The sequence below is a fragment of the Neopelma chrysocephalum genome, unplaced genomic scaffold (genome assembly GCF_003984885.1).
Source record: "Neopelma chrysocephalum unplaced genomic scaffold, ASM398488v2 Primary Assembly neopelma1_274, whole genome shotgun sequence".
NCBI lineage: Eukaryota > Metazoa > Chordata > Aves > Passeriformes > Pipridae > Neopelma > Neopelma chrysocephalum.
This window is the reverse complement of record NW_020897936.1, coordinates 298143-325603: the sequence shown is the minus strand read 5'-3', so window position 1 is coordinate 325603 and position 27461 is coordinate 298143. Positions and strand designations below refer to the sequence as shown.

The 27461-nt window shown below is 37.1% G+C and overlaps 1 protein-coding gene across 2 annotated transcripts in view; it reads right to left on the bottom strand.

Moving 5' to 3' along the window:
• The window catches only part of FAM189A1 (family with sequence similarity 189 member A1), a 59086-nt gene extending 32002 nt beyond the window's left edge, over window positions 1–27084 (bottom strand). Inside the window, exons 1-3 of one of the 2 annotated variants that reach the window (XM_027704366.1) lie at window positions 27028–27084; window positions 13280–13390; window positions 6625–6756 (exon numbers count right to left, since the gene is read on the bottom strand). In XM_027704366.1, the coding sequence (XP_027560167.1) occupies window positions 6625–6756; window positions 13280–13378 (231 nt within the window). In that variant the 5' untranslated portion in view covers window positions 13379–13390; window positions 27028–27084. Of the gene's footprint in view, window positions 1–6624; window positions 6757–13279; window positions 13391–20382; window positions 20440–27027 lie in introns of those variants that run through there. The other variant, XM_027704365.1, reaches the window with a different exon arrangement.
• Between the last annotated feature and the right edge of the window lie 377 nt (window positions 27085–27461).

The window sequence follows — 27461 nt, the reverse complement described above, 5'->3', positions numbered from 1 at the left end:
TTAACACTGATATGTGAAAAATCGAGATTTCACGGTTGTAGTATTCCATTCTTATTACAGTTAAACAGTCACTAAATTAACTGTGTCATTATGTTTTCCCTCCATAGTAACAGACACCTTTAACTTATGCTGTGGTTCCAGAGGATACTTGTGATTCTCAAATCTTCTTCACACTATCATTCATTCATATGTCCAGCCATAACTTCAGGAGAGAACATCTAGTTTTTCTTTTCCTTTTCCTGATTTAAGCTGTTTTCAGTATTATTTTTGGACACTATTTCTTCACTACTGCACCTTAAAGTTCTTCCTTATTGGCACAATTAAAATAATATATAAATACATAAAAAAATCTATGTTCTCTAAATGTGTAGTCCAAAAGCCTACAGAATACAATAAAATAGGAGCTGTAATACAAAACCTGAGTATATTTGAAAATCTCAATGTTTAATTGAAATACTTTTTTAAACTATTTTATATTAAAAAATGTAATTTTAGGATATAATTCAGTAAGAACATCATATGAAAAAAACATTGTCATATAGTTAAAAAGCAATTTGCCCTTAACACTGATTTTCTTTGTTTTCCATCAAACTGCTGGGTGATAAGGCAGTCAGATGGTATTAAACTGGAATAAGTTAAAAAATTGCTGATTGATTTGTCACTTCGATAACTCAACTGCAGAAACAATCATTTAACAAAGCAATTTAAAACAGCTGTTAGCACATGCAATTACCTGACAGAAGCAAAGAAAATCTCTGGAATGAGATAGAATCTAAAATGAAAAATGACAATGGCATGAGTCCTCTATTTGTGATGGGAGCAGTGGCAGAGCTGAGTCCTTTATAACCAAAGAACATCCACTGCAAGTGTGTTCACCCTTCTGAAATTTTGCCCTTCAAGACCTAATTTGAACTTCCTGTCACAATATAAAGCAAAATTGGCTGTAACGATGGGCCATACCCACAGAGTTCCTTCATCTTAGAAAACAAACTCAGAACTGAATTCTCTCTAAAATCAGGTGCCTTTCAGAAGGATCAAGTAAGCCAAACTAAAACAGGAATCTCTGGACATATTCACAACTCAAATGAAGATACTGGTAAATATTTAATCACTCCCTTGCTTCTTCATATCATAGCAATGAACTGTACTGTCAATTAACCTACAGGCATGAACATCAAACCAGGGAATCTGACATTCAATACTGACTCTACCACACAGATGAACCACTGTTACCACAAAATATTCACTCTGTCAAGTATTATACAGAAAATTAACCAGCTGTGCTGCTTACAGAGAATTCAGAAACTGTATTTAAACCTATTTTGCTCTAGAAGGAGATAAAGTACATATAACTGCTTTTTGATGCCACTTACTCCTCTGTCTCCACGTTTACTTACAACATTTAAATTATTTATTATGTTTTCTGAAATGTGTTCCTTAGGTTCATATTACCAAAAAAAAAAAGTTACATAGCACAAATCCATCACTGATGAGCTCCAGTCTGTGCAACAGTATTGAACTGGCAACTCCCTTTACAACACACTCATATTTTGCTGGCTCAATAGATTATTTTCCTGTGGAAATAAAAGGTTTGTAATCTTTAAGGTTCTTAAGTTCTTTGCACTTTTGAGACCTCAGTCAATATACAATAAAAGGAGCAAAATAAGCTCACTGATGTGTAAAAAGAACACTGTGTAATCAGTAGCCCTGAACACATGGATCTAAACATCCACACCGATCAATGGCTAAAACCAGCTTCACTTCTGCAATTCTGTCAGATGATTTCTTTTCTCCTTGATTGACTTCAATTATGGTGCTTCGTTTCTCATACTACTGTATCCTGAGAAGACATAATGAGCAGTAAAGCTTTTTCATCCATGAAATTAGTGTCAGTGTACCTCTTTTATTCACGAATTCAAGGACAACAATCCTTTAACTCAAATTATAACTTCAGTTGTTCTCATCGGATACGTCTGAAAAACACCGGAAAAAATAGCTGCTCTACTACAGGGAAGACTCAGGAATCAATTCTGAACCATACAGGTCTCAAACACACATTGAACTGTAAATGGAGACATGGACAACACTTCAGAAGATAGATTTAAGGTATGAAAGTATAATAAAATTCCTTATTTCACCTGCATCTAAAATATTTACTATATTTTTAAGGGAGCAGTGCATAGCTGCTACTTAAGAACAGTAAACTCAAAAAGGTTTGCTCTGCCTGCATGAGAGTTTGCATGTCTTTGAACTCAGGTGCCTGCAATAAATCTAGCATTGGAGACGTGAGAGCTGGAGACTCCTGAAAGACTAAGGTTCCACAAAAGAACAAGGATGTAATGAACAGATTCCAGTAATTCACAGAGGCAGCTTTTCAGCCATGGAATAGGTTTACAACCATGTCCACTTGTTGCCCAAGCAAGGAACAAAACAACTTTGGAGGAAGGAAAAGTAGAGCAACTCTTCAGACTGCAAAGCCCACTGTGAAGTTTTCTATTTCTGATGGTATCTGGTGTGGGAAATACACTTGAGTGTAGGGAGTATTTTCAGTTACCTGTAAAGCAACGGGAAACAAATCCAGCATAAAAATCCGACAGGAAATTACTCATTCTATACTGAGCTTTATCTAAGTTTAAGTAGATTATGAAGTCTTTCAGGCAAGTCATTCACCAAAATTAAAATATTGCATTTGGTCATACAGCAAATTTGAGGAAAGTCTGTTCTCATAACTCTAAGGAACATGTTAGGAGTCATCCTTCTCTGCTGTGCAAGTGAAAGCATGTTCTGAATGGAAAAAAAATTAAATATATGAGTAGGATTGGTTATCAACAAACTCAGTAACAATAAACTTGGATTCAAAGGAGAGGAAAGGGAAGATTCACACAGAAGACTGCAAGAACTGTGAGGTACATAAATCTCTAATAATGATGCCTAGCTTACAACTAATGAATAGAATCAGTAACCTGGAAAGGGCATTTACTATTTATATTGTACTTGAATTTCTGCAGCTCCAAGCCAAATATTTATGCTGAACACAGAGGAGTGAATCAGCTTTTCTCTTTGCTTCTGTAGTCACAAAACCATTCTAAAGATGCACTTTAAGTAAAGGAGAAAGCAATTATTTAAATAGCAAATGTCTGCAGGTATTCTGGACTGAGTAAGCTGTTAAAAGTAATTGAAAAGACTCAGCTGGATCATTACTAAACCAAAGCAGCATAACATTCTCCTCTTACATGCAAGTATCAGACAGCAATAGTACATTACAAAATAATTGAAACTTCCAAATACCTAACTTCACCCTCTCGAAATATTGCATGTATGTCTTTAACAAGTTCAGAATACTCTGAGCTTAGAAAGAAGAAATAATTGTCACAGATGAAAGCTGTCAGAAAAATTCAGTCTTCACACTTTAATTAACGTTACAATAAAAACTCAGTTCCTTAAAATTTCATCCATAAACCGAGACATTTACTGTGGAAAAACAGATTATGTTGATGTTAATGAAAGCCATCCCATCTGAGCCATCACTTCATTTCTGTATATCTGACTCTTAATAAACCTTTTTAACTAATTCTGTAAATATGTAGGACTCGCTTTTGCTTTCATTTGGCTTGAAATAAATCAAGTAACTTCCTAACACAGGATAGAACTGTTCTAGAAGTGTGGTTACTGTAAAAAATCCAGACACTGAGACATTGACATTCTTCAGCAGCACAGATTATTGACCCTGAGCATCCAGAGGAAAGCAAGGAACCTTATTTCCAGGGGCAGTTTAGGACCCCTTAATTGCAGGAAACTGTGCAGCAAACGCATCTTCTAGTGAAAAACAGTAACCAGAAAGTCTCTCCATCACAAACCAGGGCAGACGGGTCACACTGGGTGCCTGCAGATCTTCTGGGTAGTTCAGCACATCGTGTAACTGCGCTATTGGTGCTGGAGGTGTGCAGACCAGACTACAAGTATGATACCTTCTAAACAAAACCCCAACCCCACCAATTCACCATCCTTGAAATGGGTTGAGCCCCAAACCTTTACAGCAGTGAAATGGCAGTGGTTTTGTCCGTTTTACTGTAACATACAATTTTGTGCTGAAATTCCACTACTCAAACAATCACAGAAATTAGCACTCCTCTCATAGATCAGTCAGCATTTGCAATCAGTACTCACATATATGTATATATGTATACTCATATGTATATATTTGTGACTATAGATATTGGTTTCAGTAGCTTATTCAGGGTTTGAAAGGAAGAAGGAAGAAGGATTGATTTACAAAGGAGCATGAAGAGATGGTTCAGAGCAGAAACAACAAAAAATAAAAGAAATCTAGAGATTTTTCAAAGCAACTATAAAAGCCTCTACTCAACATCATGCCAGGCATGATCCCAGCACAATTTAACACACACAAGACCAGTAGCCACTGTTGTTTTTCCTTGTCCTGTTTGGCTGCCTGGGAACAAGATCAGACAGGTGATACGTGCACAATTGTTCTGTTCACAATGCAGCTCCACAGCTGCTCCCACCAAAAAACCAGAGATAGCTTAACAGAAACGTGAGCTTTTTACCTCACTCTCAATAAAGAGAAGGAACGTGAAACCTACATAATGTTATACAGAAAGGGGTATAATCTTAACTCTGGTTCTCTACATTTTCTCTCCCTCTGGCTCCCCAAACAATGAACACAATTGAGCTTTTGGTACTAAACATCTGTTCCCCTAAAATCACATTGCAGTTGTTAATTGCAATTAAAGAGGGTGAGCCTTATCACTCCCAGCTGTTTACCTTATGAGTTGTAACTTTCTTTTGTATCAGCTTAGTAGAATGCTGTACTTAAATTTACAGACAGCAATAGAGAGCTCTCTAAGACAAACAGAAAGCAAATCTAGAATTAAAACTGAAAAAGATACAAGAAACTTTCTGAAAAAGTTATTTCCTAACTACTCTTAGATGAAAACTTCTAAATGTAATTTAAATTGAACTCAGGTGATGTTCATGGGAACTCCTGTGTTTAAATCCATTCTCTTCAAGCATAAGCAGATATGGCAATTCCCTTTATAAATGACTGAGTTACACTGTAAAAGACATTATATTTTCTGTTTGCATTCTGATTGCTGTATTGGTTAGAAACCTTACCCTGATTTTCAGCATATGTCACTTCTACTCACTTCATATGTTGACAATGTCCTCAAAGGTAAATGGTTGTTTTCTCTCTCTAATATTAAAGTTTAAGTTACTGACATATTTACAGGAAGCAACCATATGCTCCCTCAATCTTTATTTTTATGGAATTAGCCAGTCAGCTTTTCCTGAATGACAGGTTCATGCTTCTGCATCTGTCATATTTTGAGGAAGGTCCTTCTGAGAAGTTACCTTCTCGTAACACATTTCACTGAGGCTGCATGACAGAACACAGCCCTGAATTTAGCATCCTGAGCAGCACTTCATTATTAGGTTTTGACCAGCTGTGTCAAGTTATGCTTCTTTTCCACTTAGTAAATTCCTGCTACCCAGTAGGTTCTTGCTCTGTCTCCTTTATCATCCTCATTAAAACCTGAAGCAGAGTTCTTGCTTAATTTTGGGGCCATAAAAAAACCACTTTAACTTCTACCTGATCCTTATTACTCGGTGGTAGCTTTTTTCTTTTTCTTAACAAAGCTGAAGAACATTTAGGTATTTACTGCATACCTCTTACAAGATTTCTACCTATTCTGAAATTTAAACTGTATCTTCAAAAATCAATATAACTTAGCTTTTTCAGGCCCCACCCTATAAACTACCTCCCTAAGATCCTTCTCACATTGAATTTCTCTACTTTACTCCATTATTTTCTGTTAATTTTATTAAAATACATACTTTGAGAGTCCCAGATGCAGAATAGTTCTGTTCATCACTAAATTAAACCTAGAATGAATCAATATCTGCCTCTTAGGCTGGGGTTCCTTTTTCTGACCAGTTCTTTCACTGAATCCTTACTAATTTTCAAAACAACACCATGTTTGGTGTCAACAAAGTGAAACAGTGATGTGGCCAGTTACACTGAACTTTAATGCACACATACAGTGTTCTTAATATTTGCTCTCAATTTTTTATCTGGGTATGTGTAACACAAAATGCAAGATTTAAACTTCTTATAATATTGCAAAGCAGTCTATAAGCATGTTTCCAGCATTATCCAGAAAGAACACTCACTGTCCTCTCCCAAAGTAATGTCCTTTTGTAATCTACTTCTGAGTTAGCAGTACAGCATGAAATAGTTCATCATTCTGCAATGATTTGTTTCTTCAGTCTACCACAACATGAATAAACACCATGACCTCAGATTCCACCTTCCTTGAACAGCAACATGACAGATCCCTGTTCTTGCCCCTTCCAGCATCAGTCCTAACCCATTCTAACTTCTGTTTCTTAAATAACCTCTAACAAGAGAGTTACCCACACAAATGCAGATATTGTGTGTAAAATCATTCATGCACAGAAGAACCACATTCTGCTGGATGAAGGCACTTTTTTGCATGTAAAAGTGGATGAACACAGAGAACACCAACTGCTACTTCTTCCATCAGACACTTCTGCCTTGGTGAGTTAAAACTGCAATAGACTGTTATCCTCTCCTTTGGGCCTCACCTTTAGGGTCAGCCTCACTGCATTGCACTCCTGCAGAGGGTTCAGCTTCAGGGTTTCTCCCAAGTTACTGCAGCCTGATGTTTGGTGCTGCATTTCACAGCAAACACAGACACCGTCACTGTCGAATTTAATCTGTGGAGAAAAAAAAAAAAGGTCAGAAAAAGTAAAAATCAAGGGAAACACACGTCCCAAAATGTGTATTTACAGTTACAGTGACAGTAATGACTAATAAATGCAAAATAAAAATATCTATGCAGAAATCTTGGAGCTGAATATTTTCCATTGGTTAATATAAGGTATAAAACAAGGTAAAATACAGAAAGAGGATACAATAGCAAAGAGTGCTACCTTTCATGACTCATTTTGAAAACAATTTGCTTTCCAATGGCAGTTGAAACCAGAGTAACTCAACTGAATAAACATAAAATCATACTCAATAGGGAAAACCAAAAAATAACAGAAAGAGGTCAGAAAACATACGAAGGAGTCACCGATCAGTTCTTTATTCCTCAAAGTAAAGACAGAAGCACAGTGGCTGGGTGGTAAGAGATCTGAATCACTCTTTTTCATTAAAAAAAAATTAACATTTACCGACACAAATCCACAAAAAAATTTCACAATGCAAATACGTGTTTATTATTTTAAACTCAAATTCTCCCTAGGATGTTGCCAGTTTCCTGAACAAAGACGAGTAGCAGCATTCCTTGCAGAATTACCTTGCATAGCCAGATACCTACAATCATTTCAACAGAGCAAAGCAAAGCAGTAAGTACTTACTGCTTAAGACCTCAATAAATGTTTAAATTGTTCCTATGATCTTAAAAGTTATGTATTTAATTATATGTAGTTTTAATGCCACCCCATCAGGCTTATCTAATACTCTCTCCTTACATGTTGGTGACCAGGACAGCACATGGAAGAGCAAAAATAAGAGTCAATTAAAAAAACACAACAAACTTTTGCAGGTGAGGTGCAGATGACTGTTTGCCATGTCTGGGAGGAAGGCATGCTCACAGCAGGATGCTGCCTCAGGGGACTTCAATGCCTGAGACTCCAGATTGCCCTCTAGCCAGTACAATTTGTAAAAGGTTTTTAAAAAAACCTGGGTATGTAAATGACACCATTTTCCATATTCTCAAAGGCAGCACTGGAAATCATTGTCTATGGCAGCTCACAGAAACTGGTCATACCCTATGCCATAGACACTGCAAAAGAAATAAAGAAAAAATACACTTTGTGCACCTCTATGATAGTTGTGGGGTTTATTTCTAATTAACATACAATTTAATTCACAAAGCTGCTTTAACAATTTCAGACTGGGGTTTTATCTTCAATTCCTGTAATCTTTTAATACTTTCTTTTAAAAAGTGAGAGATCTGAAGAAAACCCAAGTACCTGGTTTACGATCAGATGACCTCAGCTCCTCAAGTGAAACCAGTAAATGTCAGTGGGGAGGTCTTGCTCCCAAACCTCTCCTGAAATGGTTCTGCTGTCAGATAAATAATGCTACTGATGAAGTTTGACACTTAGACTTTGAGTTTAGAGCTGGGCCACGTTCAGGGGCCAGAAGGCTACACCAGACACAGAGCAAATCAATACAGGCTTCAGCTGGAAAAAAGTTTTTATAATGAGGAATATGGGCAAAGCTTTCTACTGCAAGAGCATCTATTCTGATTCGTGCTGCCCCTGCTCAATGAAAGACAGTCACTGGCTCATGGTGGTATGTATTTGACACTTCTAATATGAAATACAGATCCTAGGTCTACTTTTATCACACGTAACGAACAGGTGTCACAGAAATAAGGCTAAGAAGGCTCAGTCAAGATTTCCCACTTATGAGACATTCTCAATTCATTCTGAAAGCTGTTCCATAACTTTGTACTGCCCAGTAACTCTCCTTCTAATTTAATTCTTAAAATTAGTTAAAAGTGAATTGTTTAAGTGAAAGTTCCTGCAAAACACAGGGACAATCTTAAGAATCACAGCATATTCAAAACCACTTAAGATTCACAACCAGACTGGAAGCACACTATTTCTGGAGTTCTTAACTTGCCCTATCACGCACTTTTTCCTTCCAATGTTCCTGAAGTGACATCTTTGTGAGTTGTGTGTTTGTAATGGGGAGCAGGACACGAGGCTGAACGTGTCACTGCATATGTGACCTCAACAATGCAGCCCCTGAGAGCACTTCTGAGCCCCTGTGCTCCACGATGCTCATCCCTGCCCCACCGCTGTCTCACACTTGCACAGGCAGGATCAAGAGTTCATACAGCTATTCTGTGCCCTAAACAGGGTCAAAATTAATATGGGGTTTGTTTTTTTTTTTTCTGCTGGGGAGGAGGGGGGAGAGGTAATTAATTTTTAGTCCAGATCAGACCTCAAATGCCATTCACTACGTGGCTTCATAAACAGAGACAGCAGCACTAACAGTAAAGCTGCATTGGAACAGGGAGGAGTTGGGAACACTTGTTCCAGCTGCTGGGCTGGTGTTTGCCAACCTCAGACACAATTACATCAGCAGTGCCTCCAAAGCTGTCTGTGTTTAAATCTCTATTTGGTTGGCAGGGCTCAAGAATAAAGCATGATTCACTTCATCCCCTGCCCAAACCCCTGTCATCCTGTATCTATTTGAGTTCCACACTGTGATTCTTACTCATGCTAGTGAGCACAGTCAGTAATCGTAGTAGAGTTTGGGTACTTTCATATTTATGACAGTTGCAAAGTACCACTCTCATCCAACCCATGTTTAAGATTTCAAACATCAGCCTGAGCTGCCTATATGCATAAACTGCCTTTTAAGTTTATTTCGTCTTGCCAAAAAACAGTACTGTTACCTCTAAAGTGATAAAACTCATTACAATCTGAGTTCTATGTAGCAGAGAATCAAAAAAACGAAAGGACGTTCTAGATTCATCACAAACACATGCACACACACATTCATAGTGCTGTGTTACTTTTTTCATCTATATCAATTCATAAAATTCTGTCAAGGCATTCGAGGTGCCCTAACAAAGAAGAAATGACTCTGAGTGTGCACACACTTCACCAAAAGGTTAAGGTAGGGAGCAATTAACAGTGTTATGTCACATTCTACCATTTCCCTATGACAAATGTAAGTCAAGTCTTCTAGTAAAGGTAGTAATAGATTTTACTTTTTCTTAGTTCAGGGCTTTTTATAGGGAACATAAAAGGAAGGAAGATTTCAAAATAAAATATAAAAGTTCCAAAGTGGATAACAAGGCAGTGAAGTACAAGAAAGCCTCACTGGTGTGCTTATGGGAAGGAACTTCAGTGAATTAGAGTAACTTATGCAAAGAGAAAGAAATGGAAAATCCAGTAAGGAATAAAGTTGCATGGCAGGGAAATATCAAGATTAAAAACTGACATACAAATAAGAACAAAAAAGAGTATATTTTTTTCCTGGAATTTTAAAAATTTGGTTTCAATATGCACAGACCTGAATGCAGGTACAACACAAAATGGAACACAAAGAAATCTCTGCACCTGGGCAGTGCCATTCACCTCTATGTGAACTTGTCCTTGCTCTGCTTTCCCTTGCTTTGTCTATTCCAGCTACAGATAATTGAGGGGAAAAAAGAGTCTTCCTTTATATGTTACTATAACCACTGGCCAATTTCAGCTGTACAAACAAAAAAAATTTATAAGGAAACTTTTTATACAGAGCTTAACTCTATCACTACTTTTCTGAGTAATAGCTGTATATTTGATTAAAACCACAGCATTTATTTTTAAACAAATAAGTGACTTACAAGACAAAAAAATAAAACACATTCTATCTTGTGCAGTAATAGAATATAAATTAAAATATATTGATTGCTCTAGCCATATATGTTAAGCACAAATTTTAGAGATCGCTTATTTGAAAAAGAAATTCCCACACAGGAATGTTTCTGATACACACAGTAATGAACAGTTTGAGTGTATAACTGCTCTGTACACATCCTACTATCAGGGACTTAAATCAGTATCTTGAGGTTATGGCTGCAGGATATGCAGCTAATCACAGGAAAAAAATTTCAATTAATTTCTCCTAACAAGTCATTAAAGCTACTGGCATTTTTTTGTTCCTCAGTGTTGTATGTTGCTAAGCTGCAGGATAAAGAGCACAAACACTAACTTCATAAATTACACATTCAAAATGTTAACATATGGTGAGCACATTTCTCATATTCACACAAAAATATACACTATGGAATGTACAATAAATCCCCAGTGTTTAAAGCAAAATAAGACCATTGTGCCCTGTTCTTTTTCTTCAAATAACTACTCTATGTGTGAAATGCTGCTGAATTTAAACTCCACAATACAGTAGGTACTATTATCATTTTTAAAGCCACACATCAACATGAATGAGTTTGACAGAAATACCACAACTAAAACAGAATTTACTTTGAATTTGACTGTTTCACTATACTGTGCTTGGAAATTTACTGTTGCAGTTATATGGGATGTTGACTACATCTCAAAGCACATGTCTGCAAAAGCTGAGTTTTCACTCCTAGAGCTGCACCACCACAAAGTACATTTGTATCCTAGAAGGCAATCAGAGGGTTTAGATTTGATAATGTACATCCAGTCACACAGAGTGGGAAAGCACAGACCTACAACACTAAAGTGAGCCAGCTAAGGCATTAAAACTAAATATACACTTAGAAGTTGTTAAGAAACTGGGATTTTTAAAGTGATAAAAGGTAATAAAGTAATGAGATATGTTCCACATAATGTATCACCAACTTCTGAGTCACACCCTGTGCCTGCTCACCAAGCAGTGCTGCTCTCTGCAGAGCTTCCCTCTCAGCAGCTGGGCTATGAGAACAGAACTCTAGAATTTCATATATATGAGCATTTCAACACGGCAATATTTACATGCAAGTCCCAAAGTGACTGAAATGTGATTTTGAGAAAGGAAAACCTAAAAATAAGGTCTGGGCAGAAGAAACTGTATTTTTTTTATACAGTTATGATAAACAGTCACAATGAAATTAAATTGCCCTTACATAGTATAACACACTGTGGCAAAGCCAGTTAGTATCTCAGCATGCTCTGAAAATTGATACTACAGTTTGAACCCTTGTGTTTTATCTTCTTTAGCCAGATCAATGTTTCACTAGTCCAGAGGAAAATCTGCACATTCCATCTGCAGCAGGAAGGGAAAGGTCAGGGAAGTACAAATGAAATGTAACTGTTTCCTTTTAATTTATGAGCCAAGTACACTGGCTTTGAGCTACTGAGCAAGGAAGAAGTAAATACATGTTTCCAAAATCCCAGTGTTCCTTCCTGTTTCTCTTCAGGGCTTTGATACAATCCTACATGAGAGGTGTGGCAAGAGGCACTGCTTAAGCACATGGAAAACCAACCAGCAGAGCAGGATGTCTAGACACGAGACTGAGCTGTTCATTACAGTGACACTCCAGGTCAAAATGCTGTGTTTGAAAATTATAGCATGTAGGTCCCAAAATACAGTTACATAGTTGCATTATGTAGTGAGGAATGCATTCATTTTGAGAGGCTATTTATTCCTTCTTCCACACAGATACAAGGCTTTTTTGGTAAGCCTTCATGGGAAGTCCCTCAAAGTACTTCTAAATAGTCCTAATATCAAAGCAAGGATCCCAATACAAATTTGTAAAACTCACTTCAAAGATTTTCCACAAAAAAATACCTATGACAACTCTTTTTTAATGAAAAAAAAACCCAGTAAAAAACCCCCAACAAACTCCTCAAAATAAAAACTGTTTTTCCAAACTCCTCAAAATAAAAACTATATTGGGGTGCATATGTGTATGTCTTTCTAATTTTTAATGAGTCCCGTGAGTGTATAGTCACCCAATTTAAACAGACTGATTGGTCTACTAACAGATTATAATAAAAATAGCACTGGTGCACATCTATAAACATTCTCCAATCCATTTATCGATCTTACAATTCAATGTCATTTGTCTCCTGAAGTTGGAGGGGTGGATAATTGTTTTATTATTTACTTTAAATCAAGGATTTCAGTAATGAGTTTACTTCTGTAGACATCTTCGTAAGTTTGAATCAGAAAATACATTGGAGTTCAAAGTATATGTACTTTTTTCCTGAGATCAAAACATAAAGGCTCTAGGCAAACTGTAACTTGCAGTAACTTAGGCCATAGCATGCCACATCATGATAATTTGCATTATTCTGTATTTTATTTAATAAAAATAACATACATTTACTTTGGAAATTGAAAAAAGGACTAATTTAGGTTGGCAAATAAAATATTAGCAGACATACACCAGATCATTACTATTAGTGCATCTGTGAAATACAGTGCCTCTACAAGGAGCTATTGGATGAAATCTTGGTACTGCTGACACCAAATGGTAATCACTGCATTGCTCTGATGGGCCCTGTATTCCACCTATTTGCTGACGCACTACTGTTACCATGACACTAAGAAGCAAGTATTTCTAATATTAAAACTTATTTTTTGAGGTGACAAAGCACTTCAAGCCTCAAGCTTTTCACAAAATGGTTTTTCCTGTTGTAATACCTATAGATTGCCCTACTAAATGTTTGGGAAATCAAAGGAATGCGTGCACAAAACCCTAAGAAATGCAAAATAAAATCCTTGCCCTTTGTAAGAGACTTGTTTTTCATTACTCACCAGCTGACAGCCTTCCAGAGACTTCACCAGCTGAGCGTTCTGGCAGGAGAGGATGGAGCCGGCCAAGTTCAGCATGACACACACTGCAGACAGCAGCATGAAAAAGGTGATCTGGGAAAAAAACAAGCAGCCCATTATTATTCACTGCAAGAGGCAAATAAGGAAAAATATAATTTAGATGTTCAAGAACTTCCAGCCTGTTGTGCAGTTACATAGATGGCAACACGTTATATAATTTAGAGCAGGGTATTTAATCTCACAACATCTTCAGTGTCGCACTATAGGAGAAAACTAAATCAAAACTAAGCTCAACTATCATATGCTTTCCTCCAGCCATTTCAAAGCAATCCACTTATCTCCCACTTTTATAACACATTCTGAAAATTTAATGGGTTTTATTAATGAGCATTGCTAAAATACAGGAATTTAAAAAGGTTCTTTTTTAAACAGAAGTAATCTTGAAACAATTTAAATCCCTTTTGATGAGGATATGGGTATCCTAGACAGGAGAAGTATTTGTCAATATCACATACCATGAGTTCCGACAAGTTAGGGGAAAAAGGTGAATGAAATTCTGGATATATATAACTACTTGGTATTTAAACAACAATTACAATTTACGCAGCATCTTCCATATTAATTACCCATTGTGTTAATTACTCCTTTTGCCTCACCTCAAAACATGTCAAAACAATCATTAACTCGATTCCATCAGCTTAATTACAATTTTATTGCTTTAAATATAAAAAACCTGATGCAGTGTGGGCAGACAGAAATCTATGTAGGGAATGGGAATGGCACAAGCAATAAGAGGCCGAGAATAAACACGTGCCCAATGTGTGGCCACCTTAAATATTCAGTGTTGACACTGCCATAACTCAGCGAGAGCAGGAGTGTATTATCTGAAATTAGTAAGAAATTCTGTTGCATCTTTTTCCATATGCATGGCCACAGTCTACAACCCTTCACTGTTCTCACAAGATGTTATCTGGTGTCAATGCACGTGCTATGAGTATTTTTTGCAACCTTACATCCAAAACGGTTGTTGGGGTTTTTTTTAGTGTTTTCGGGCAAAAAAACCCCACCCTGTAATCTGCACAGTATTAACCAAAGGACAAAGAATTTGTTTTAAAAAATTTAAGCTGCCAGCTTCAGATTCTTCCAAGCATCACATCTGACAACAAGGGCTGCAACCTACATCATGTTTATCTATCTGCAGTACTTTCTCCATATCAGCATTCATTAATGAAGAAACCTCTGCTGGAGTTTCCAAGGTAACCTCTTCCTCTTGCCACTGGCAAAGACAAGAGAGAAGAACTCAGCACTGCCAAAATCATGTAACAGGCTCTTACAACTCCTGCTCTTCTCAGGGGGTCTAAGTATTATGTTCTCTATAGAAGCTGCATTTCAAGGTGGCAGCCACCACATGGTCCCATATCAAACACTGAGGTTCTCTCTCACACTTGTCTTCCCAATTTGATTGGTTTATGTCTCACTTCTCAATGTCCCAGGCAAGGAACTTCCTAAGCTGGGCATGGAGTTAGAAGGGAAAACTCAGTTCTTTTGCAAGTCTTTTGTAACTACCTCGCCTTTTGCAGAGCACAAAGATCCTAATAAAACTAACTGAAGTATTTCCAATCTCCTTCCTTAATGCTTCTCAGCTCAATACCAAAAAAAAGCCTTCTACTGATGGCCTAGGGCACACTTGTTCCACTGTTATCACAACTTGAGACGTTACCACCACGCTGGAAGCCACAACAGAGAAAAGGAGGCATAAAAGTATCAATTACCACATTAACAAGCATTAAACAATATCTTCAGTGTGCTTAATGTTTTTATCACAAATCAATCTTTTCTAACACTGGCACATGTATGTGGTAAATACAAATATATCTGCAACCCTTTGAAAGAGTGGTCATTGTGGACTGTGATGGAGAAGCAACACCACACTATGAAATGCCATAGATGAAGTTAGATATACATTATTCATGAAGTCAATTTATCTAAGTTCCACATTAAAATTTTCATCAGAAAGCAAGCTACCAAATGTTTGCTCTGAGAGCTCGGTGCGACATCCTGGCAGGAGCAGCATGGAATTATTAGGAAAGAGTGTGTGATGCAGTTAACCCAGTGATCAAGGGAAAAAACTTACGCTGAAGAAAACACAGAATTAAGTGTCAGATGCTGAAGGGCTGTGACATCTTAATGCTGTTTTAACACTACAGTATGTTCTTCACCTTTCTAGTTAAACACATAAACAAGTTAAATTATTCCTAGAATTCAGGCAGATGCATCAATATCACTAAGCTCCCAAAGCCACCAAGAATCACTACACGAACAAAAAGCAAAGCCAATTGATTTATTATGACATGGTGTTAGCAGAACTAATTGGAGAAGTCACAGCTGATATTCTACACAAAGTACTCTATAGAAGAAATGTTAATGGACTTCCTACTTAAATGCTACCATAGTCCTAAACTAATTCTACAAAACTAATTAGCTCTGCTCAGATGCAATGATTTAAAATGAAGTAACAACTCACAATTTGAGGTGTCATCTCGCACCTGTAATTATAAACTAGTTAATTCTCTTCATGACTCTAATCTGCTGCTTCTATTTCATTGTTTCCATAATTCTGAGGTTCAGGCTACAAGAAAGAGGTTCTCCTGGCCTTCCCATAACTTCTGTCTTTACAAACAAAACTATTTAAAGTCTTCACATCAGCTCTGTACCAAAAGAGAAGAAAAATTCTAATGCAAAGGGGGGGCTGAGGCTTAATGGAATATATTTGCTGTACTTGTGAACGACAGGGCTGATGGACATCTGACTGCAGGAATACATGGCAACAGCAAACAACTTACCAGTTGCTATTTAATCCTCAATTACATCTATTTAATCCTCAATCACACAGTTTCTTAGAAGACATCTCTACATCCAACCCCAACTATTCTGTGGCTATACCCAAACATTGGATGTAGGTATCTTTCCCTGCTGTGCTGGAAGAGTTATACTTTCCAAAACTTTGGAGAAGAGTTGAAACAAATTTATAGTTCAATCAATTTCTCAACTCATTCCTCTCTGTTTCTTCCAAAAGTTGGCAGAATGCAGCAACAGAAAAAAGGCTGCACTGGCCCTGTGCTATGGCAGAATAAGGAAGGGCAGAGCCACACAAGGCTCCCCTTTTCACTCCATTTCTGAGAACTACTTTAATTATGTAGAGTATATCAAGAGTGAGTTTTCATCCTTGCAGTCCCAAACATGCACAGTGAAGAGACACACCACACAAATCTGCACAGAATGAAAAAATCAGTTCCCCCACGCTTTTACAAGGGACAGCTCAAAATAAGTGACCTTCCTTACTGGAAAAAAAAATAAAGTAAGCCCTAATCCTAACAGGTTATCTCTCCACTATAAAGGAAGTTATTTGTAGTTCTCTCTTTAGTAAAACTTGACTTTTTAGAAAACTATCAGTATTCTCAGATTATTTGTGAACATTTTTTACTGCACATTTCTTAAATAGATATAACCATACACTTGCTGTCAGAATGTCCCAAAGTAGATAATCTGAAATTTATGGATGCCACCAAAAAAATCAAAAGGATTTACACAAGTTGCTATATTGTCCCCATCCATTCTTTTCCATCACTTTCATTTTTGTTTCTCAATATTGCTTTTTTCTTCACAACTGTGAAGAAAGTAATTTATTCTCTTTTGTTTTTACAATTTTTTTAAAAAATCTTTAGACTTCCTTTCACCTTATTTCCCAAAGGCACAGTTAAAACTGTATTACCTGAAAAACTGAAATCTTTAATCCTCACTCTTACTGTGTCTTTCACAATTTGTTTTTGAATTGTTAGGAGGTAAAAGGGGAAAAACAAAAGAACGACCAACTTTAGCAAACACTAGAGTTTGTGATTTGCAACAGAAAACATTACAATTTTTGATTTCCTGTGTAAATATACAGCTTTCTGTGCAATAAACACTGAAATTTTGCCTTCATGCTGTTAAAAATGTAAAAACACCTTAAAAATGTCTATCCCCTCTTCTCTAGTTGCATTATAGGAGATAACTGTTATATTTTTTAATCCAAGAAAAAAGGGCTTTAAAAGCATATTGATCTTCTCTACCTAGTCCACTATAATAAAATGCCTACACAGCTCTGCCTCAAATTCCTGGCCCACACAAGGTACTACCACGAACAAAAACCAAAACTCAGCTCTTCAGGTAAGTAAAAAGAAGCATATGCAGCTAGTAACAGTGGGAAGCGAAAACCAGCCAAATTTATACTAAAATGTGGATTTTTAGTAAACATATTTAACTACTGGAATATTGTATCTATTAGCACGATGGAGTGGGCATCACAGAGATACCACCAGATAGCAATTTAAAAAATATTGAAATAAATATTTTGGACTAGATGCCACAACTCCAAGGTAAGTTTTGAAGCTCCTTATCAAGGCTGTTTTATGCTTCTGATCATAGCACATGATTTTATTGATGCCTTCTGCCCTTGTAATTCATTCAACTATAAAGTGTACAACAAAAAAATATTGGCAGATAAAATTCATTTAACAGATTACAGAATTAAATACATAATGCAAGTATAATTTTAAACAAGCCCATTTTAAAAAATTATTAAACAGAAATGGCACTCGAACCAACACTGTTGACTAATGGTTTGCAAGTGCAGAAGAAACAACAATATCATAATAGATTTCTTTTTCATGATTAAATTACAACACTTTTAAAATTATTTCTCAACACTTGCCAAGAACAGACTGAATGAAAAAGTGTTGGCATTTCAGATCTGCTTAACTCAGTATTCCCCATCCTTTGCCTAAACTAAAATAAAGGTTTGAACGAAAATATTTTCTCTAGGTCTAAAGCAATGTTCTATATTAAATAGGCAGAAATATTCCTTGTTGTGTGGCACAGCATCAGGTTAAAGATTTTAAGGCTTTTATGTTAAGAACCATAAATTATATTTTGTTTTATCCTAAATTATATAAACCCAGAAATTAATAAATTAAATTACATTTTCTCCAGATAAAATTTCTTTTGACTAGCTCTAATGAGCATATCTAACTTTTTAAGAACAACCAGACAGTGCACTACAGAACCTCATTCAAAGTTTGCTACATGAAAGTAAGCACTCAAAAGAATCCTCCAATGACCTGCAATTAATACTGCAACAAAACTAATCAGGAAATCTCTACTATACGTGCAGGCAGTCAAAAGAATTTTGACAAAAAGGTTGTTTTTATATAGTGGTTCATGCTGTCTAATTTTTATCACTACATTTCCATTTATGCACCAGTGCTTCCCTAAATAAAAAAATCCATGCACATGAAATGTAAGTTAAAAGTCTTATTTTGAAAGAGAAAGAAATCAAACAGCACTAACCTATTTTAATGCTACTTAAAACTCTGTCCATTTGAAATGCTTCAAAAATGACTGCTCCAGCTCTACAGTCAGGTGAAAAAACTGGAGTTGATATCCAGTGTGATCATAAACACTTCAAATATAAATGCTTACTGAATAGAATTTTTACCACATAAGCCAGATTTTAAACTTGTAACTACCTCAGCCATACAACTTTAATTTTCTTTCAAACATTCTCTCCGTGGAAGTAAAAACTGAAACTTTTTTAAAGTTGCCTAATAAAACATTATTTCTCAAAAATGTTCCATGACAACAGCAGAAGAGGAAAAGGAGGATGACATTTAGGACATCAGAAATTTAGGACATTAGGAAAGACAACATTTTTCTAAATTAGCTTTGTATATAACAAAACAATCCTTATTTAAACAAAACAGCCAGCTAAACCAGTAAATAGAAATTATTATATTTTTTTTAAAGTGTGAGTAGTCTAGTAACTTTAAAACAAATCTCCATAAGACTTAATTTACACTTCCATAGCAACTGCATAATAGGTTCATCCATCTAAGCAATACATTACTTTTTGCAAGTGTCACATTGCTGGAGGGATTCACCTCCATGCAAGTGTCGGTGAAATGCTACTCCATATAAATTAACCTTCCATAACATCTGTAGCAAAATTCCCTGAGGAAATAAAAGCTCTCGTTGTCCAGCTGCCAAGGACAGGCATCACAGGGCTCCCAGGCAGCCCCTCCTGGCAGAAACATCCTTAGAGAGAAGCAGGTAGGAAAGGTCACATACACCAATACTTTGCATCTGTCTGTCCCAAAATATTAACAGCAATTAACTACTCATGTGCAATTATTCTCATTAAGGAACAACTGTGTTGTCTCTCTGAAACCCAGCACACCAGAACACTTCCCCTTTCCTCATTAAGGAAGAAGGCTCCTGTCAGGTAAGGGAGGTCAGCAAGCCACGACTGCTCAGCTCCAGAAGAGGACTGAGCATTCTCAGTCAGACAGTTTCTGAGGCAAGGCTGCAATGTGCACAGGGTTTTTTCCCAGTTTGATTCTAATGTAACCTCATTGCAATTTTGACTGTTTAAAGAAAAAGTGCACACACATGTCTAAGGAAGACTCACAAGAATAATTTGATGGAGATCATCAGTACGTGAACTTTAGGATTTCTAAAACGTCTACTCATATATCTGAAGCAGAACTGAATACATAATGTTGCTGATTTTATAGCATCTATAGCAAGGAAACCCAAACACTCAATTGCAGATATCTCTAGCTCAGGATCTAAACTGCAATTCACCTGACAAACAAATCCCACGGAAAGTATTTTTCTTCAACAAGCACAGGATAATTAGATTCTCTTTGGGTAACAGTGCATTTATTTCCATCTGTCACAAAAACAATACTGAAGTCACATGAGTTTTGATTACACAAAGAATGAAGTATTCATCCCCAATTCCATCACCCCCAAAATGCTTTAATTAGTTCATGCAAGTATTTATTCTACTTTTAAATAAAAACATTTCAAATGGGGTTTATCTTGTCTAAAATAAATTTTTGCAGCTACCGTTTCCTGACCACCTGAAACCAAAACACAAAGTTTGACAAATAGTTTCCACGTTGCCAAACTATCCAGCTCCAGTGATACCAGATACCAGATTAATTTACCATGAAGGAAGAAGAAATGCTGAAGGAAACTAGACTCACACCAAGAAAGAGCTGAAGAAATTACATTGTGCAAAGGCTGCCAAAAGCTCCGGGACCAGATGGGACGCAGCTTGCATTTCTAAAAGAAGGAGCAGATGAGATGAAAGAACCATTAGCAGATATATTTAGAAAGCATGTGAGAACAAGGGCATTGGAGGGACTGAAGAGAGGCAAGTGCAGCACCCACAGACACCCTCCCTCAGGAGCAGAGCCCTGCCCCTGGAACTGGGACAGTCTCCCCGGCCCCGCTGTGCCAGAGGAGCGGCTGCCACGGCCACGCGATGCCTGGGAGCAGGGGGGGAGAAGGCGCCATGGAAGGTAATGAAGATGGGCCTGTTTAGGAAGGGGCAAGTGTTGTGCCCCAGCAGGCTCTGTCTGCTCTTCAGGAAAAGCTGCTTGTGATTCTTTTTAGACCTTGCAACTGGGGATAACTAATGAGCAGATGGATGCTCAACAGAGGAGTCCAGATTCTCACATGAGTGACAGCTGGTGGCAGCTGGGCCCAGGAACAGGCAGCCTTTGTCAAAAGGGTATCAGAGAGATGCAGAGAGACCTAAGCAGGAAAAAGCTGTGAGAAGTGTTAAGCTGTAAAAGGGGTCCCAGAATGTTCATTCTAAAGACATGTTTCACTCTGTGACATGTTTTCTCCACCATTACAAAGATTTCCCTGGTTCACTTCCTCTGTTTTTATCTCAAGTGTTATTTCTTTCTCTCCCTGTTCACAACTTTACTGGATCATTCTCCATTTTTCCCCTCTTCCCCTATTATATTCTAATAAAACAGCACTAGGGGTAGGTTTTTTGCCAGTTGCTTCATTATACTAAAGAAGAAAGAAGGGAACTAGCAGTCTAATTAAAAATCCCAAACCAGCAATAGGCAAGATAGTGCATTTTTAAAAAGCTAAATGTTTATGCTTACGTTCATCCACCTGCAAATAAAAACTATGGAGCATGAACATAATCAGAGTTTACACACACTCTAATTGCAACCTTTGAAGACCACACTTTTCAGATTCCCTACTCAATCCAGCAAGAGACACGATTTCATGGCCGAAACCAGCAGTTCATACGCTGGGAAAGCATCTCTCAGAGCAGGGACACAGGTGAAAATTGCAGCCAATCTCTGACTTACCCACTTCCCACACACACGTACAGACACGTAAAAGCTCTTCTGTTTTGCAACCATCATCATGGCTGGGCTTGGTGAACGAACATTTGGGAAGGGCTCTGCTCACATTTGCTACGAGCGCGCTGGGGGCTAAAGAGGCCAGTGCAAGATAGACAAGTCTGGTTGCAAAAGGCACAGCAGAAAGGCTCCTTAGGTGGTAAGCTGCACTAAAGCTCAACACATACACTTGGTAACACAAAGGAAGACAAGAAATGCAAGATCAACAGCTTAAATGACAAGAGATTAGTCAATAAATGTGCCTCCAAACTAACAAAAATTCAGAAAAGGCCCGATCTAGAAAGAAAACAAAACAAAACTGTCAAACCCCTCAGATTTAAAGCACAAACTTCTATCAAGAGGATTCAGATAGGAAAGCTCATCATATTTAACATCTTTTTAGTCACCCAAAGTGACTCCCTGTCTAGGAGAAACTCCATTTATGATCCATGCATAGCACCAGGAAAGGCCTCAGGAAGTCATCAGAAAAAGCCTGAAAGAACATCCAGAGGTTGTAGCACTTTAACCTAAGAATAAAATTAAGCTTTTAATTGCTCTATCAGTTTTGGAGAAATACACTGTGTCAATGCATAGTACATAAAATACTCCATGCTATTAATTTCCACAGACTGATCACAAACATCAAAGTTCAAATTACACTGGGCAAGTGTGGCTGATCAGATAACTTCTATTTTCTGAATAACTGTGCAAACATGACTAGGGCACGTTTCTGCATATGCACATCTAAAATCATATCCATCTTTTACAAGTATCTTTGAAATCTACTTTCTGAGAAGCGCTTCAGTAAAATCTGATCCTTCGAATCTTCATAGAAAAACAAAACACAAACATCAGCACAAGTACAGCCAAAACTAGTCACTAAATATAACATGTCTATAAAATATTTATATTTTTACCTATTTATGTTATTCATTAAGATATTTTCTGTAACAAAGAATTCTTTCCTAAGAAATCCCCATTCATTTCTCATACAGTTGGTTATTTCTTAAAGTATTTGAAACTGAAAATTTATGCTATAGCATAAAAACACTAAAGAAAAGGGAAGGATGAATGCTGTGGTTATCCTGCTCCTACTGACACTTTAACTGCTGTCAGAAGCTGAGGAAACAAAAAAAATTAGAAAGATCTGCAAGCTTTATTGGGAATGACTAAATCAGGATGCATCTAAGGATGCCTAAAGCAGACCTGTCATCAGTTGCAGTTCTGTTCCTGTTCTCTCCTATTCCTCTTCAGCTGCTCTTTCCACTGAGGTCTCCTGTCCAAGAACACTATCCAGTAAATTAAAATTGCCCCTCTTGAAGCATCTGAACACTTACTATCCCAAATTTGTCATTAGAAGACACAAAAGAGATCCACAGCTTCTGCCATGCACTTCCCATAAAGTGTGGAATGCAGTCAGGTAAATGGCAAGTTCTTGTACTTCTCTCAAGAGGTGTCCTACACACCACTGGCTCTTACCAGAAGCTGGGTAGGAAGGGAACAAACATCCCTGGAAGCAAGTAAGGAAGGAGCAGGAACGAAATAATGACAGTGATTGAAAAGGCCCCACATTCACTAGCCTGGTTTAGTGGGTGGGTATTTTTTAAATAAGGAAAGAGAATTTACTACCAAAACCCCAAGATCCTTCAAGTTTAACTACTCTGTTTGAGAATCTTCTGGAAATAACTATAAAAGAGAAGCAGCTTCAATAGAAACCTATTTTAAATCTGCTTTCAAATTGATGTAACCTGGAGTACAGTTATCAATAGATACATTAATCTCATTTTTAGACTTGCCTCACAGACTCTTGGTACAACTCCAGTCATGCTGCAGTAGTGTGCAGACACAGCTGATCTAGTTTGGTTACCAAAGTGCTTTATACAACTAATCCTCAGTGAAGGGAGAAGAGCAAGGGAAGAGGCAAAGAAAACTATGTCCCAACTATAGGAAAAGATTATTTACAGTTTACACTTTCTTCACTGAAATCATTCAAACCTAGGATCCAAATCTACTGCAAGTCAGTTATTTATGGTGCTTGTAGTACTGTTCTTAAAAATCACACAAAAATCAGAGATTCCACTGTGTGACTTCTTACTGACATGGTTTTGGTTCACTCTTCTCTACTCATCTAGATCTTGTTCTTCTGCACAGCTTTTGATCTCTATCTCCCTCATGTCGTCAGACTCACATTTCAATTCCCCCTTCCTTTCCTAGTTCTCCACAATTCTCTGTCCCTTGATTTATCATTCAGGTCCTCTAAATTTGAGCATTTTCCTTCCATGTTCCCAGAAAAGAGGTCAAAGAAAAACACTCTGCTCTCAATTTCAAAGCCTGGATTCACATCAGCTCTGAGCAAAATTTACAACTCTATACCGGAAGAGCTACTTTGTGAACCAGCATTGGATTTGCTTTCCACGTAGAAGTGATTACAGCTTTCCAAGTCTCTTTTTGAAAGCAAGCAATACTCAGCATTCAGCCATCTCCTAGAAAAATTCTATTAGGTAAGATGCAGTTGTTTTCACAGTGTTTTGTTTTCACACAGTGTATTGTTAACCTTTAAACTGACGCCTCAGCCCCAAAGACAAGTGTTTGTCTAATAGCAGGGTTCCTAATGAACATTTTGATCAACAAATTCAAAGAGTACTCACGCTGAAGTGATACTGCACAGTGATGAAGGGATCTGTTAAAGCAGAGGGATGTTCTGCATCTCATCTCCACATCACACGAGTATCAAAGTCAACAATGACACACAAGGTGATGGGTGCCTTTAGACTCTGCCCTTCTCCCACAGGGGGCATTTTCTCACTCATTTTCCTCCTACAGTCTTGACCTGATAATGCTGGCATTGTCTCTCCACTGCAAAGATCATCCTTTTATTCCAGTAACCAAAACCAAATCTCTCCTTGGGGGGAAGAGTGGGGTTTGGAGGGAGGACAACCACTTTATTTTTTTAATTCTAAAATTTCAATCGGATATTATCTGAAAGGCAGATGTAAATTCTCTTACGAGAGTTTAAAAATACCAGGACTCATCACTTAAGGTACTCTAGGACTTCAGATTCAGCAGCACGGCCAGGAACGTGTCAATACCCCACCTCACTGAGAAGAAAATAGGAAACTTACTCATAATTTATTTCTATTCATTTTATGTTTCATCTGTTTCCTGGAGCTTGGTTATTTCTACCACACTCAGCAAAGATGTCTAGTGATAGAAGATAATCAATGAGGAAAAACATTTGGACCAATTTTACATATTCATTTACCTTATGGGGCAAGCATGTATGCGGATATATTTATTTAAAATTATTAGTAATTTCTTTTTTCAACACAGACCTTTTTCTAATTAATTTCTGCACATTAATATCACAGTAAAATGTCTTTAGTACATAAACATTTGTACTAATATCTTGTAAATACACAACCATTCTCAGTTTTAACTTTGTTTCCAAGGTTTTAAACTATCCAATAACCCACTTATTTCTACATCAATACTACATAACACATTCCTGGTATGATACGGACAGAAATTAATGGTTGGTGAGCTACTGTTTGTGTTCAATGCTTCTTCAACTTCCTCTTTTTGCCTGCAGAAAATAATATATTTGCAAAGAAAAGACATCTGAGGAAAAAATCTGTACAATTACAGTGATGAGTCAACCCGAATCAGCAGCATGAGGGGCTGACCCTGGCCAGCAGCTGAGCACCACACACACACCTGCTCCATCTCTGCCCCTTGCAGCAGGACTGGAAGAGAATTAGAAAAGCCTAAGTGAAAAAACTTGTGCATGGAGATAGTTTAATAGGCAAAGGAAAGAGGAAGGAAAAAGCCAAAGCAAGTGATGCAGTGTGGGAACAATAGAGAGCCTGGATACTGCACAGGTACTGCTCAGCAACGGTCAAAACACAGGTTGTTATCAACCCTGTTTGAGCCACAAATCCGAGATATGCAGAAAAGTGGCACCTTAAAATACAACAGTTTCACCAGTTTTCAGGACATCACAGATGGTGTATGGTTTAATTTTATATAACTTTATTCATAGCTTCAAATGATAAAGATATCTATCTTTCTGGAATCGCTTTTGGAAATGACAGATTTTGTAACGCATTGCAACAAAAAACACATGTACTGTAATCAATTATATAGTAGTTTATAATACTATAAAATAGGGTAAAAGGTAATCATTGACCATATGTATTTGGCATGTGTTGTATAAACAGGTCATAAGAAATATGACTCACTAGCATATTGATATGAGGTTGCAAAGTTACACAGTACTGATTGCTGATCAGAACCCTCATACTGCACTCCTGGGTTCCAACTGCTAAAAGGTATTTACAATTCAACAAGAAAAACAAGATATTATGTAGCCACTGCAAAACTATTGCACAGCTTAATCTCACACAGAGGTGAAAAACATCATCCCTGTCTCCTGTTCTTCCAGCCGATTATCGTATCACCACCAAGTGCCAACACAGAAATACAGGAGAAAATCAGGATCTAACTCATGAGCACTAAGCTTACTCTTGGAAAGAAATAATTTCCTAGAGCATATTTTAGGAAGGTGAGCTGTTCTGCAAGCATTAATGTTGCCATTTACTGTTTCTTCCCTTTTATCTTTATTTCCTTGAATGATGCTAACATGACTGCCTGTTCACATTTCACTGAGTGGATCGACAGCTGAGAGCCCAGCTGAACTTACAACCTGTGAGTGAGTGTTCAGGAATCAAAGAAGCCAAGTCTCAGTAGGCCTGAATACCATGTCTGATGCATGAATATTGTCTATTCTAATGATGTAAGCTCTAACTGATTTAGTTCATAATACTGAAAGATACACTTCAAGTTCTAATTAAGCTTATTGTCAATAATACAGGACTTTGCATTTTATACTTGCCATTATATTCTTTTTTCCTGGGGGCCACCTTTAGTATTAACTGTTACAAATGTTTTCTGTTCCTCTGTTACAGATGCACACTTTTTCAAAGGCAATATTTACCTGCTAACACGTCCTTATTGACACAATCATGGCACCTTTTAAATAAGATTGATTTGAATCTAATACTACTTTATGTTAAAATCTGAAACTCTATTATCATGCACATAGAAAGAACAGATTATTTTTCATTATTAAGTCCCTACATGGATCTCACAACAGAAATAATGTATCTGAAAATCATTCTGCAGAGGAAGATGAACAGCTACTAATTTGGAATATGTTTTTTTCCCCTCCAGATAACTTGTTAAAGAGATTACTCTGCGGTGCAATTTTAGCAAAATTAAGTTAAATGCAAAGCTAGGGGCAGACCAATAGTCCATTTGTCAGACAGAAGAAAAATATCATTGTCACCTAGGTATTTTATGTAATACAACTTCAAAGTCACAAAATTTTTGTACTAAGGGTTTATAAATATTAGGATACATAACAGCATTGGAAAATCATCCCCAATGACTATTAGGCTTCTATATAAAGACAAAATCACTCACCACAAGTGAAAGTGGTCTCTTCCAAGAAACAACACCGATCAATCCAGACAACAGCACCTGGAACAGGGAAAGCAGAGTCACTAAAGGGACATGAGGTTTATACTAGTGTCATTAAAAGAACCAGTGAGTAATAAAATGAAGCTTAATACACATTCATGATGTGTATTTCCTGAATGCTGGAAACCAAGTGCTAAAAATGTAATGCTTTCCTTTTATTCTCAGTAACAAACACACAGAACTACCACTAAGCTGTTTGTAAAGAGATTTCTATCCAGCTGCCAGATCCACCTAGTTCTGATCAGATCACAAAACGTCTTAAAACATTTCTTCTCTCCCAGTCCCAAATGTTATCAACTCTGAAGAAGAATAAATGTTTAAGGGAAATTTTCTTGTGGTCTCTTAGCATCATTGAAAATTAGCCTACAAAAAGGGTA